At 46.0% G+C, this 14,903-nt stretch overlaps 1 protein-coding gene across 1 annotated transcript in view; it reads left to right on the top strand.

Annotated features, from left to right (window-relative positions):
• Window positions 1-14,903, top strand: part of LOC135549744 (triple functional domain protein-like) — a 162,906-nt gene that overhangs the window by 112,131 nt on the left and 35,872 nt on the right. Inside the window, exons 35-37 of the mRNA XM_064980005.1 lie at window positions 9,928-10,073; window positions 11,241-11,340; window positions 11,570-11,813. Of these exons, the coding sequence (XP_064836077.1) occupies window positions 9,928-10,073; window positions 11,241-11,340; window positions 11,570-11,813 (490 nt within the window). The remainder of the gene's footprint in view (window positions 1-9,927; window positions 10,074-11,240; window positions 11,341-11,569; window positions 11,814-14,903) is intronic.

Below are 14,903 nucleotides of genomic sequence, written 5' to 3'. Positions count from 1 at the left end.
TGTCTTTATCTCTCTGCGTTGTCTCTGATGACTGTTCTACCATACAGTCTAGTACAGTACATCTGTTACCTTGCTGTCTTTATCTCTCTGTGTTGTCTCTAATGACTGTTCTATCATACAGTCTAGTACAGTACATCTGTTACCTTGCTGTCTTTATCTCTCTGCGTTGTCTCTAATGACTGTTCTATCATACAGTCTAGTACAGTACATCTGTTACCTTGCTGTCTTTATCTCTCTGCGTTGTCTCTGATGACTGTTCTATCATACAGTCTAGTACAGTACATCTGTTACCTTGCTGTCTTTATCTCTCTGTGTTGTCTCTAATGACTGTTCTATCATACAGTCTAGTACAGTACATCTGTTACCTTGCTGTCTTTATCTCTCTGCGTTGTCTCTGATGACTGTTCTACCATACAGTCTAGTACAGTACATCTGTTACCTTGCTGTCTTTATCTCTCTGTGTTGTCTCTAATGACTGTTCTATCATACAGTCTAGTACAGTACATCTGTTACCTTGCTGTCTTTATCTCTCTGCGTTGTCTCTAATGACTGTTCTATCATACAGTCTAGTACAGTACATCTGTTACCTTGCTGTCTTTATCTCTCTGCGTTGTCTCTGATGACTGTTCTATCATACAGTCTAGTACAGTACATCTGTTACCTTGCTGTCTTTATCTCTCTGCGTTGTCTCTAATGACTGTTCTACCATACAGTCTAGTACAGTACATCTGTTACCTTGCTGTCTTTATCTCTTTGTGTTGTCTCTGATGATTGTTCTACTATACAGTCTAGTACAGTACATCTGTTACCTTGCTGTCTTTATCTCTCTGTGTTGTCTCTAATGACTGTTCTATCATACAGTCTAGTACAGTACATCTGTTACTTTGCTGTCTTTATCTCTCTGTGTTGTCTCTGATGACTGTTCTATCATACAGTCTAGTCTAGTACAGTACATCTGTTACCTTGCTGTCTTTATCTCTCTGTGTTGTCTCTAATGACTGTTCTATCATACAGTCTAGTCTAGTACAGTACATCTGTTACCTTGCTGTCTTTATCTCTCTGCATTGTCTCTAATGACTGTTCTATCATACAGTCTAGTCTATTACAGTACATCTGTTACCTTGCTGTCTTTATCTCTCTGCGTTGTCTCTAATGACCGTTCTATCATACAGTCTAGTACAGTACATCTGTTACCTTGCTGTCTTTATCTCTCTGCGTTGTCTCTAATGACCGTTCTATCATACAGTCTAGTACAGTACATCTGTTACCTTGCTGTCTTTATCTCTCTGTGTTGTCTCTAATGACCGTTCTATCATACAGTCTAGTACAGTACATCTGTTACCTTGCTGTCTTTATCTCTCTGTGTTGTCTCTGATGACTGTTCTATCATACAGTCTAGTACAGTACATCTGTTACCTTGCTGTCTTTATCTCTCTGCGTTGTCTCTAATGACCGTTCTATCATACAGTCTAGTACAGTACATCTGTTACCTTGCTGTCTTTATCTCTCTGCGTTGTCTCTAATGACTGTTCTATCATACAGTCTAGTCTAGTACATCTGTTACCTTGCTGTCTTTATCTCTCTGTGTTGTCTCTGATGACTGTTCTATCATACAGTCTATTCTAGTACAGTACATCTGTTACCTTGCTGTCTTTATCTCTCTGTGTTGTCTCTAATGACTGTTCTATCATACAGTCTAGTACAGTACATCTGTTACCTTGCTGTCTTTATCTCTCTACGTTGTCTCTGATGACTGTTCTATCATACAGTCTAGTACAGTACATCTGTTACCTTGCTGTCTTTATCTCTCTGCGTTGTCTCTGATGACTGTTCTATCATACAGTCTAGTACAGTACATCTGTTACCTTGCTGTCTTTATCTCTCTACGTTGTCTCTAATGACTGTTCTATCATACAGTCTAGTACAGTACATCTGTTACCTTGCTGTCTTTATCTCTCTACGTTGTCTCTAATGACTGTTCTATCATACAGTCTAGTACAGTACATCTGTTACCTTGCTGTCTTTATCTCTCTACGTTGTCTCTAATGACTGTTCTATCATACAGTCTAGTACAGTACATCTGTTACCTTGCTGTCTTTATCTCTCTACGTTGTCTCTAATGACTGTTCTATCATACAGTCTAGTACAGTACATCTGTTACCTTGCTGTCTTTATCTCTCTGCGTTGTCTCTGATGACTGTTCTATCATACAGTCTAGTACAGTACATCTGTTACCTTGCTGTCTTTATCTCTCTACGTTGTCTCTAATGACTGTTCTATCATACAGTCTAGTACAGTACATCTGTTACCTTGCTGTCTTTATCTCTCTGTGTTGTCTCTAATGACTGTTCTATCATACAGTCTAGTCCATTACAGTACATCTGTTACCATGCTGTCTTTATCTCTCTGTGTTGTCTCTGATGACTGTTCTACCATACAGTCTAGTACAGTACATCTGTTACCTTGCTGTCTTTATCTCTCTGTGTTGTCTCTAATGACTGTTCTATCATACAGTCTAGTACAGTACATCTGTTACCTTGCTGTCTTTATCTCTCTGCGTTGTCTCTAATGACTGTTCTATCATACAGTCTAGTACAGTACATCTGTTACCTTGCTGTCTTTATCTCTCTGCGTTGTCTCTGATGACTGTTCTATCATACAGTCTAGTACAGTACATCTGTTAGTTACCTTGCTGTCTTTATCTCTCTGTGTTGTCTCTAATGACTGTTCTATCATACAGTCTAGTCTATTACAGTACATCTGTTACCTTGCTGTCTTTATCTCTCTGTGTTGTCTCTGATGACTGTTCTACCATACAGTCTAGTACAGTACATCTGTTACCTTGCTGTCTTTATCTCTCTGCGTTGTCTCTGATGACTGTTCTATCATACAGTCTAGTCTAGTACAGTACATCTGTTACCTTGCTGTCTTTATCTCTCTGCGTTGTCTCTGATGACTGTTCTATCATACAGTCTAGTCTAGTACAGTACATCTGTTACCTTGCTGTCTTTATCTCTCTGCGTTGTCTCTGATGACTGTTCTATCATACAGTTTAGTACAGTACATCTGTTACCTTGTTGTCTTTATCTCTCTGTGTTGTCTCTAATAACTGTTCTATCATACAGTCTAGTACAGTACATCTGTTAGTTACCTTGCTGTCTTTATCTCTCTGTGTTGTCTCTAATGACTGTTCTATCATACAGTCTAGTACAGTACATCTGTTAGTTACCTTGCTGTCTTTATCTCTCTGTGTTGTCTCTAATGACTGTTCTATCATACAGTCTAGTCTATTACAGTACATCTGTTACCTTGCTGTCTTTATCTCTCTGTGTTGTCTCTAATGACTGTTCTATCATACAGTCTAGTCTATTACAGTACATCTGTTACCTTGCTGTCTTTATCTCTCTGTGTTGTCTCTAATGACTGTTCTATCATACAGTCTAGTACAGTACATCTGTTACCTTGCTGTCTTTATCTCTCTGTGTTGTCTCTAATGACTGTTCTATCATACAGTCTAGTACAGTACATCTGTTACCTTGCTGTCTTTATCTCTCTGCGTTGTCTCTAATGACTGTTCTATCATACAGTCTAGTACAGTACATCTGTTACCTTGCTGTCTTTATCTCTCTGCGTTGTCTCTGATGACTGTTCTATCATACAGTCTAGTACAGTACATCTGTTAGTTACCTTGCTGTCTTTATCTCTCTGTGTTGTCTCTAATGACTGTTCTATCATACAGTCTAGTCTATTACAGTACATCTGTTACCTTGCTGTCTTTATCTCTCTGTGTTGTCTCTAATGACTGTTCTATCATACAGTCTAGTCTATTACAGTACATCTGTTACCTTGCTGTCTTTATCTCTCTGTGTTGTCTCTAATGACTGTTCTATCATACAGTCTAGTACAGTACATCTGTTACCTTGCTGTCTTTATCTCTCTGTGTTGTCTCTAATGACTGTTCTATCATACAGTCTAGTACAGTACATCTGTTACCTTGTTGTCTTTATCTCTCTGTGTTGTCTCTAATGACTGTTCTATCATACAGTCTAGTACAGTACATCTGTTACCTTGCTGTCTTTATCTCTCTGTGTTGTCTCTAATGACTGTTCTACCATACAGTCTAGTACAGTACATCTGTTACCTTGCTGTCTTTATCTCTCTGCGTTGTCTCTGATGACTGTTCTATCATACAGTCTAGTCTAGTACAGTACATCTGTTACCTTGCTGTCTTTATCTCTCTGCGTTGTCTCTAATGACTGTTCTACCATACAGTCTAGTACAGTACATCTGTTACCTTGCTGTCTTTATCTCTCTGTGTTGTCTCTAATGACTGTTCTATCATACAGTCTAGTACAGTACATCTGTTACCTTGCTGTCTTTATCTCTCTGCGTTGTCTCTAATGACTGTTCTACCATACAGTCTAGTACAGTACATCTGTTACCTTGCTGTCTTTATCTCTCTGTGTTGTCTCTAATGACTGTTCTATCATACAGTCTAGTACAGTACATCTGTTACCTTGCTGTCTTTATCTCTCTGTGTTGTCTCTAATGACTGTTCTATCATACAGTCTAGTACAGTACATCTGTTACCTTGCTGTCTTTATCTCTCTGCGTTGTCTCTAATGACTGTTCTACCATACAGTCTAGTACAGTACATCTGTTACCTTGCTGTCTTTATCTCTCTGCGTTGTCTCTAATGACTGTTCTACCATACAGTCTAGTACAGTACATCTGTTACCTTGCTGTCTTTATCTCTCTGTGTTGTCTCTAATGACTGTTCTACCATACAGTCTAGTACAGTACATCTGTTACCTTGCTGTCTTTATCTCTCTGTGTTGTCTCTAATGACTGTTCTATCATACAGTCTAGTACAGTACATCTGTTACCTTGCTGTCTTTATCTCTCTGTGTTGTCTCTAATGACTGTTCTACCATACAGTCTAGTACAGTACATCTGTTACCTTGCTGTCTTTATCTCTCTGTGTTGTCTCTAATGACTGTTCTATCATACAGTCTAGTACAGTACATCTGTTACCTTGCTGTCTTTATCTCTCTGTGTTGTCTCTGATGACTGTTCTATCATACAGTCTAGTACAGTACATCTGTTACCTTGCTGTCTTTATCTCTCTGTGTTGTCTCTGATGACTGTTCTACCATACAGTCTAGTACAGTACATCTGTTACCTTGCTGTCTTTATCTCTCTGTGTTGTCTCTGATGACTGTTCTACCATACAGTCTAGTACAGTACATCTGTTACCTTGCTGTCTTTATCTCTCTGTGTTGTCTCTGATGACTGTTCTATCATACAGTCTAGTACAGTACATCTGTTACCTTGCTGTCTTTATCTCTCTGTGTTGTCTCTAATGACTGTTCTATCATACAGTCTAGTACAGTACATCTGTTACCTTGCTGTCTTTATCTCTCTGCGTTGTCTCTAATGACCGTTCTATCATACAGTCTAGTACAGTACATCTGTTACCTTGCTGTCTTTATCTCTCTGTGTTGTCTCTAATGACCGTTCTATCATACAGTCTAGTACAGTACATCTGTTACCTTGCTGTCTTTATCTCTCTGTGTTGTCTCTGATGACTGTTCTATCATACAGTCTAGTCTAGTACAGTACATCTGTTACCTTGCTGTCTTTATCTCTCTGTGTTGTCTCTGATGACTGTTCTATCATACAGTCTAGTACAGTACATCTGTTACCTTGCTGTCTTTATCTCTCTGTGTTGTCTCTAATGACTGTTCTATCATACAGTCTAGTACAGTACATCTGTTACCTTGCTGTCTTTATCTCTCTACGTTGTCTCTGATGACTGTTCTACCATACAGTCTAGTACAGTACATCTGTTACCTTGCTGTCTTTATCTCTCTACGTTGTCTCTGATGACTGTTCTATCATACAGTCTAGTCTATTACAGTACATCTGTTACCTTGCTGTCTTTATCTCTCTGTGTTGTCTCTAATGACTGTTCTATCATACAGTCTAGTACAGTACATCTGTTACCTTGCTGTCTTTATCTCTCTGTGTTGTCTCTAATGACCGTTCTATCATACAGTCTAGTACAGTACATCTGTTACCTTGCTGTCTTTATCTCTCTGTGTTGTCTCTGATGACTGTTCTATCATACAGTCTAGTACAGTACATCTGTTACCTTGCTGTCTTTATCTCTCTGTGTTGTCTCTAATGACTGTTCTATCATACAGTCTAGTACAGTACATCTGTTACCTTGCTATCTTTATCTCTCTACGTTGTCTCTGATGACTGTTCTACCATACAGTCTAGTACAGTACATCTGTTACCTTGCTGTCTTTATCTCTCTACGTTGTCTCTGATGACTGTTCTATCATACAGTCTAGTCTATTACAGTACATCTGTTACCTTGCTGTCTTTATCTCTCTGTGTTGTCTCTAATGACTGTTCTATCATACAGTCTAGTACAGTACATCTGTTACCTTGCTGTCTTTATCTCTCTGTGTTGTCTCTAATGACTGTTCTATCATACAGTCTAGTACAGTACATCTGTTACCTTGCTGTCTTTATCTCTCTGTGTTGTCTCTAATGACTGTTCTATCATACAGTCTAGTACAGTACATCTGTTACCTTGCTGTCTTTATCTCTCTGTGTTGTCTCTAATGACTGTTCTATCATACAGTCTAGTACAGTACATCTGTTACCTTGCTGTCTTTATCTCTCTGTGTTGTCTCTGATGACTGTTCTATCATACAGTCTAGTACAGTACATCTGTTACCTTGCTGTCTTTATCTCTCTGTGTTGTCTCTGATGACTGTTCTATCATACAGTCTAGTACAGTACATCTGTTACCTTGCTGTCTTTATCTCTCTGTGTTGTCTCTGATGACTGTTCTATCATACAGTCTAGTACAGTACATCTGTTACCTTGCTGTCTTTATCTCTCTGTGTTGTCTCTGATGACTGTTCTATCATACAGTCTAGTACAGTACATCTGTTACCTTGCTGTCTTTATCTCTCTGCGTTGTCTCTGATGACTGTTCTATCATACAGTCTAGTCTAGTACAGTACATCTGTTACCTTGCTGTCTTTATCTCTCTGTGTTGTCTCTAATGACTGTTCTATCATACAGTCTAGTACAGTACATCTGTTACCTTGCTGTCTTTATCTCTCTGCGTTGTCTCTAATGACTGTTCTATCATACAGTCTAGTACAGTACATCTGTTACCTTGCTGTCTTTATCTCTCTGTGTTGTCTCTGATGACTGTTCTACCATACAGTCTAGTACAGTACATCTGTTACCTTGCTGTCTTTATCTCTCTGCGTTGTCTCTAATGACTGTTCTATCATACAGTCTAGTACAGTACATCTGTTACCTTGCTGTCTTTATCTCTCTGTGTTGTCTCTAATGACTGTTCTATCATACAGTCTAGTACAGTACATCTGTTACCTTGCTGTCTTTATCTCTCTGCGTTGTCTCTAATGACTGTTCTATCATACAGTCTAGTACAGTACATCTGTTACCTTGCTGTCTTTATCTCTCTGTGTTGTCTCTAATGACTGTTCTATCATACAGTCTAGTACAGTACATCTGTTACCTTGCTGTCTTTATCTCTCTGTGTTGTCTCTGATGACTGTTCTACCATACAGTCTAGTACAGTACATCTGTTACCTTGCTGTCTTTATCTCTCTGTGTTGTCTCTGATGACTGTTCTACCATACAGTCTAGTACAGTACATCTGTTACCTTGCTGTCTTTATCTCTCTGCGTTGTCTCTAATGACTGTTCTATCATACAGTCTAGTACAGTACATCTGTTACCTTGCTGTCTTTATCTCTCTGTGTTGTCTCTGATGACTGTTCTACCATACAGTCTAGTACAGTACATCTGTTACCTTGCTGTCTTTATCTCTCTGCGTTGTCTCTAATGACTGTTCTATCATACAGTCTAGTACAGTACATCTGTTACCTTGCTGTCTTTATCTCTCTGTGTTGTCTCTAATGACTGTTCTATCATACAGTCTAGTACAGTACATCTGTTACCTTGCTGTCTTTATCTCTCTGCGTTGTCTCTAATGACTGTTCTATCATACAGTCTAGTACAGTACATCTGTTACCTTGCTGTCTTTATCTCTCTGTGTTGTCTCTGATGACTGTTCTACCATACAGTCTAGTACAGTACATCTGTTACCTTGCTGTCTTTATCTCTCTGCGTTGTCTCTAATGACTGTTCTATCATACAGTCTAGTACAGTACATCTGTTACCTTGCTGTCTTTATCTCTCTGTGTTGTCTCTAATGACTGTTCTATCATACAGTCTAGTACAGTACATCTGTTACCTTGCTGTCTTTATCTCTCTGCGTTGTCTCTAATGACTGTTCTATCATACAGTCTAGTACAGTACATCTGTTACCTTGCTGTCTTTATCTCTCTGTGTTGTCTCTAATGACTGTTCTACCATACAGTCTAGTACAGTACATCTGTTACCTTGCTGTCTTTATCTCTCTGTGTTGTCTCTAATGACTGTTCTATCATACAGTCTAGTACAGTACATCTGTTACCTTGCTGTCTTTATCTCTCTGTGTTGTCTCTGATGACTGTTCTACCATACAGTCTAGTACAGTACATCTGTTACCTTGCTGTCTTTATCTCTCTGCGTTGTCTCTAATGACTGTTCTATCATACAGTCTAGTACAGTACATCTGTTACCTTGCTGTCTTTATCTCTCTGTGTTGTCTCTAATGACTGTTCTATCATACAGTCTAGTACAGTACATCTGTTACCTTGCTGTCTTTATCTCTCTGTGTTGTCTCTAATGACTGTTCTATCATACAGTCTAGTACAGTACATCTGTTACCTTGCTGTCTTTATCTCTCTGTGTTGTCTCTAATGACTGTTCTACCATACAGTCTAGTACAGTACATCTGTTACCTTGCTGTCTTTATCTCTCTGTGTTGTCTCTAATGACTGTTCTATCATACAGTCTAGTACAGTACATCTGTGCCTGGGGCTGTTTTGTTTATGTTTGTATCTCTGAATATTCAACGTTTGTTTGCTAACCAACCATGGGCTAACATGCTTACGCCAACACCACTGACATGAACTTTAACCCCTAAACTCCCACAATTCCTCCAACTCCCACACCCTCGAGCTACTTTTTACATCCTCTGTATGGATGAGAGGCATGTACAGTTTTCTCTTCTAGAAAAATGGATCTCTTCTTGTTTTAGGATTTGACACCTCACGTGTTGACCCTCTATCAATTCAATTCAAGGGGCTTTGTCTTCCGTCTCTCTCTCTGTCTCTCTCTCCTTACCGAATTGAACATCTTATATGTTTTTAATACCCACCTCCAAAGCTAGTTTTAGTACTGACACTTCTTGTTTGTGTCAGTGGTTGGAAAATCATGTTGCCCTACTCCTAACCAGTTGTCTCTGACGTAATATAATGACTCTGTTCCTATTCTGTCCATCAATATAACTGTTAACCACCTAATTAACTAACTAGCCACCACCAAAATGCTCTAACTGTGGTCTGTCAGTCATCTCGAGCCATTCTATCATCATTGAAAATGTAATATAAATGAACTAAACACAAACCAGTGAAATGCTCTATTCTATATTTGAACCAAAGCCAAGTCAGGGATGCAAACATGGATCGATGGTGAGTAAAACTGTACTAACTAGCCTAACACATAATATAGCCCTCGATGCATCTCAATACTCTACTGTGGCCTCCTCTCTTTGTCTCCTTTCCTCTCCTACTCTCCTTATTCTCTGTTTCAATGTCCACACGAGCTTACTACTTAGAATGAAGTCGTGTGGGTATTGGAATATAACCGTTTCTTCTCCAGTGGGGGTCTATGAAACTGTTTAGACTAAAATGTGAGTTCTGAGAGCGAGGTGATTGGGTGAATTCATTTACGACCTTTGACCCCTTCCCTGGGCCAATGGCAGGCGTCGAGCATTGAGAACAAGCAGGATTGGATCAAACACGTCAGGGAGGTGATCCAGGAGCGAACCATCCACCTGAGAGGAGCTCTGAAGGAACCCATACACATCCCTAAGTCTGCCACCGCCAAGCACCACAAGGGACACCGCAGGTACAGGTACACAAGTGCATAAGTATACTATACACACCTACACACACAGAGACACACATACACTGAGTGCACAAAACATTATGAACACCTGCTCTTTCCATGACATAGACTTACCAGGTGAAAGCTATGATCCGTTATCGATGTCACCTTCAATCAGTGTTGATTGATTCCACTTCAATCAGTGTAGATGAAGGGGAGGAGACATGTTAAAGAAGGATTTTTAACCCTTGAGACAATTGACACATGGAGGCTGAATTGTCAAGACAAAATATTTGAGTGCCTTTAAATGGGGTGTGGTGGTAGGTGCCAGGCTGAGTGTGTCAAGAACTGCAACGCTGCTGGATTTTTCACACTCAACAGTTTCCCATGTGTATCAAGAATGGTCCACCACCCAAAGGACATCCAGCCAACTTGACACAACTGTGGGAAGCTTTGGAGTGAACATGGACCAGCATCCCTGTGGAATGCGTTCGACACTGTGGAATCCATTGCCTTGTGGAATCCATTGCCTTGTGGAATCCATTGCCTTGTGGAGTCCATTGCCTTGTGGAGTCCATTGCCTTGTGGAGTCCATTGCCTTGTGGAATCCATTGCCTTGTGGAGTCCATTGCCTTGTGGAGTCCATTGCCTTGTGGAGTCCATTGCCTTGTGGAGTCCATTGCCTTGTGGAATCCATGCCTTGTGGAGTCCATTGCCTTGTGGAGTCCATTGCCTTGTGGAGTCCATTGCCTTGTGGAGTCCATTGCCTTGTGGAGTTCATTGCCTTGTGGAGTCCATTACCTTGTGGAGTCCATTGCCTTGTGGAGTCCATTGCCTTGTGGAGTCCATTGCCTTGTGGAGTCCATTGCCTTGTGGAGTCCATTGCCTTGTGGAGTCCATTGCCTTGTGGAGTCCATTGCCTTGTGGAGTCCATTGCCTTGTGGAGTCCATGCCCTTGTGGAGTCCATGCCCTTGTGGAGTCCATTGCCTTGTGGAGTCCATGCCTTGTTGAGTCCATGCCCCTATGAATTGAGGCTATTCTGAGGGCAGGAGGGGGGTGCAACTCAATATTAGAGAGGTGTTCTTGATGTTTTGTAATCTGTGTACACTCATATGCATGTAGACACACACATAACCACCTCCCCAAACACACACTTCCACACTCACCTCTGCCTGTGTATTTGTCAGGGATGGAGAGGACTTGGACAGCCAGGGTGATGGCAGCAGCCAACCAGACACCATCTCTATCGCTTCACGCACCTCACAGAACACACTGGACAGCGACAAGGTGAGCACACACACACTGGTCATCTCTCTGGCCATACCAATATCATGTACCCCAGACACGTGAGCACAGCATACAGTATTTCTGAAATGTGATCATGAAGAAAAGGCTTCAGTTGAAAAGAACCTGAGGACGTTGATGCTTTAGCCTCTCAGGGAAATGATGTAATAATGATCCACCTCCTCATATGATTCTACATTCCTCCTGACCATCTCTCTCTCCTCTCCTCCAGCTGTCTGGTGGCTGTGAGCTGACCGTGGTGATCCATGACTACATGGCTGGTAACAGCAACGAGCTGACTGTCCGGAGGGGCCAGACTGTGGAGGTGCTGGAGAGGTGCCATGACAAGCCTGACTGGTGTCTGGTGAGGACCACGGACCGCTCCCCTGCCCACGAGGGACTGGTACCCTGCGCCATGCTCTGCATCGCCCACTCACGCTCCTCCATGGAGATGGAGGGGATATTCAACCATAAAGGTGGGTGAGGAGGTGTCGGTAGGAGGAAGTGTCATTGAGTTTTAGAAAAGCTCTATACTGTGGATTATTCTATGTATTATGAGTAGGGGGAGAAATGTGTGTTCCGAATCCTCTTCTGTCTTTGATAACCTCTTTCTCTCTCCCTCTCACCCCCTCTCCCTCCTCCCTCTCACCCTCCTCCCTCTCCCCCCTCCTCCCTCTCTCCTTCTCACCCTCCTCCTCCCTCTCTCTCCCCCTCCTCCCTCTCCCTCCTCCCTATCACCCCCCTCTCCCTCCTCCCTCTCACCCTCCTCCCTCTCCCCCCTCCTCCCTCTCTCCTTCTCACCCTCCTCCTCCCTCTCTCTCCCTCCTCCCTCTCTCCCTCCTCCTCCCTCTCACCCTCCTCCCTCTCACCCCCTCCCTCTCCCCCCTCCTCCCTCTCTCCTTCTCACCCTCCTCCTCCCTCTCTCTCCCTCCTCCTCCCTCTCCCTCCTCCTCCCTATCACCCCCCTCTCCCTCCTCCCTCTCCCTCCTCCTCCCTCTCACCCTCCTCCCTCTCACCCTCCTCCCTCTCCCCCTCCTCCCTCTCTCCTTCTCACCCCTCCTCCTCCCTCTCTCTCCCTCGCACCCCCTCTCCCTCCTCCCTCTCACCCTCCTCCCTCTCACCCTCCTCCTCCCTCTCACCCTCCTCCTCCCTCTCACCCTCTTCCTCCCTCTCTCCCCCTACACCCTCTCTCCCTTCTCCCTCCTCCTCCCTCACCCTCCTCCCTCTCACCCTCCTCCCTCTCACCCCTCCTCCCTCTCTCTCCTTCTCACCATCCTCCCCTCTCTCTCCCTCTCACCCCCTCTCCCTCCTCCCTCTCACCCTCCTCCTCCCTCTCACCCTCCTCCTCCCTCTCACCCTCCTCCTCCCTCTCACCCCCTCCCTCACCCTCCTCCCTCACCCTCCTCCCTCTCACCCTCATCCCTATCCCCTCCTCCCTCTCATCCCCCTCCCCCCTCTCTCTCCCCCTCCTCCCTCTCTCCTTCTCACCCTCCCCCTCCCTCACCCCTCCTCCCTCTCACCCTCCTCCCTCTCACCCCCTCCCTCTCCCCCCTCCTCCCTCTCTCCTTCTCACCATCCTCCTCCCTCTCTCTCCCTCTCACCCCCTCCCCCCTCCCTCTCTCTCCCCCTCCCTCTCTCCCCCTCCCTCTCACCCCCTCCTCCCCTCCCTCCCTCCTCCCTCTTACCCTCCTCATCCCCTCCCTCCTCCCCTCTCTCTCTCTCTCTCTCTCCCTCTCACCCTCCTCCCTCTCCCCCTCCCTCTCTCTCTCCCTCCTCCTCCCTCACCCTCCTCCCTCTCACCCTCCTCCCTCTCACCCCCTCCCTCCCTCGCCCTCCTCCTCCCTCTCTCCTTCTCACCCTCCTCCTCCCTCTCTCTCCCTCCTCCTCCCTCTCTCTCCCTCCTCCTCCCTATCACCCCCTCTCCCTCCTCCCTCGCCCTCCTCCTCCCTCTCTCCTTCTCACCCTCCTCCTCCCTCTCTCTCCCTCCCTCCTCCTCCCTCTCTCCCTCCTCTCCTCCCTATCACCCCCTCTCCCTCCCCTCCCTCTCCCTCCCCTCCTCCCTCTCATCCCCCTCCCCCCTCTCTCTCCCCCTCCTCCCTCTCTCCTTCTCACCCTCCTCCTCCCTCACCCTCCTCCCTCTCACCCCTCCCTCTCCCCCTCCTCCCTCTCTCCTTCTCACCATCCTCCTCCCCCTCTCTCCCTCTCACCCCTCTCCCCCCTCCCTCTCTCCCCCCTCCCTCTCACCCTCCTCCCCTCTCTCCCTCCTCCCTCTTACCCTCCTCATCCCCTCTCCCTCCTCCCCCTCTCTCTCTCTCTCCCTCCCTCTCACCCTCCCTCTCTCTCCCTCCTCCTCCCTCACCCTCCTCCCTCTCACCCTCCTCCCTCTCACCCCCTCCCTCCCTCGCCCCCTCCTCCTCCCTCTCTCCTTCTCACCCTCCTCCTCCCTCTCTCTCCCTCCTCCTCCCTCTCTCTCCCTCCTCCTCCCTATCACCCCCTCTCCCTCCTCCCTCTCCCTCCTCCTCCCTCTCATCCCCCTCCCTCCTCCCTCTCCCCCTCCTCCCTCTCTCCTTCTCACCCTCCTCCTCCCTCTCTCTCCCTCTCACCCCCTCTCCCTCCTCCCTCTCACCCTCCTCCCTCTCACCCTCCTCCTCCCTCTCACCCTCCTCCTCCCTCTCACCCTCCTCCTCCCTCTCTCCCCCTACACCCTCTCTCCCTTCTCCTCCTCTCTCCCTTCTCCTCCCTCACCCTCCTCCCTTTCATCTTCCTCCCTCTCACCCTCCTCCCTCTCCCTCTCCCCCTCCTCCCTCTCTCCCTTCTCACCCTCCTCCTCCCTCTCTCTCCCCCTCCCTCCCTCTCCTCCTCCCCTCCCTATCACCCCCCTCTCCCTCCTCCCTCTCACCCTCCTCCCTCTCACCCTCCTCCCTCTCCCCCCTCCTCCCTCTCTCCTTCTCACCCTCCTCCTCCCTCTCTCTCCCTCCTCCTCCCTCTCCCCCTCTCTCCTCCTCCTCCCTCACCCTCCTCCCTCTCACCCTCCTCCCTCTCACCCCTCCCTCTCCCCCCCCCCCTCCTCCCTCTCTCCTTCTCACCCTCCTCCTCCCTCCCTCTCACCCCTCCTCCCTCTCATCCCCCTCCCTCTCCCCCCTCTCACTCCCCCTCCTCCTTCTCTCCTTCTCACCCTCCTCCTCCCTCTCTCTCCCTCGCACCCCCTCTCCCTCCTCCCTCTCACCCTCCTCCTCCCTCTCACCCTCTTCCTCCCTCTCTCCCCCTACACCCTCTCTCCCTCCTCCTCCCTCTCACCCTCCTCCCTCTCACCCCCTCCCTCCCCCCTCCTCCCTCTCTCCTTCTCACCCTCCCCTCCTCCCTCTCTCTCCCTCTCACCCCCTCTCCCTCTTTCCTCTCACCCTCCTCCTCCCTCTCTCCCTCCTCCTCCTTCTCACCCTCCTCCTCTCTCTCCCTCCTCCTCCTTCTCACCCTCCTCCCTCTCTCCCTCCTCCTCCCTCACCCTCCTCCCTCACCCTCCTCCCTCTCACCCTCATCCCTCTCCCCCTCCTCCCTCTCACCCCCTC

The sequence above is a fragment of the Oncorhynchus masou genome, chromosome 12, assembly GCF_036934945.1.
Source record: "Oncorhynchus masou masou isolate Uvic2021 chromosome 12, UVic_Omas_1.1, whole genome shotgun sequence".
In the NCBI taxonomy this organism is placed as follows: domain Eukaryota; kingdom Metazoa; phylum Chordata; class Actinopteri; order Salmoniformes; family Salmonidae; genus Oncorhynchus; species Oncorhynchus masou.
This window is presented reverse-complemented; position numbering and strand designations above follow the sequence as displayed.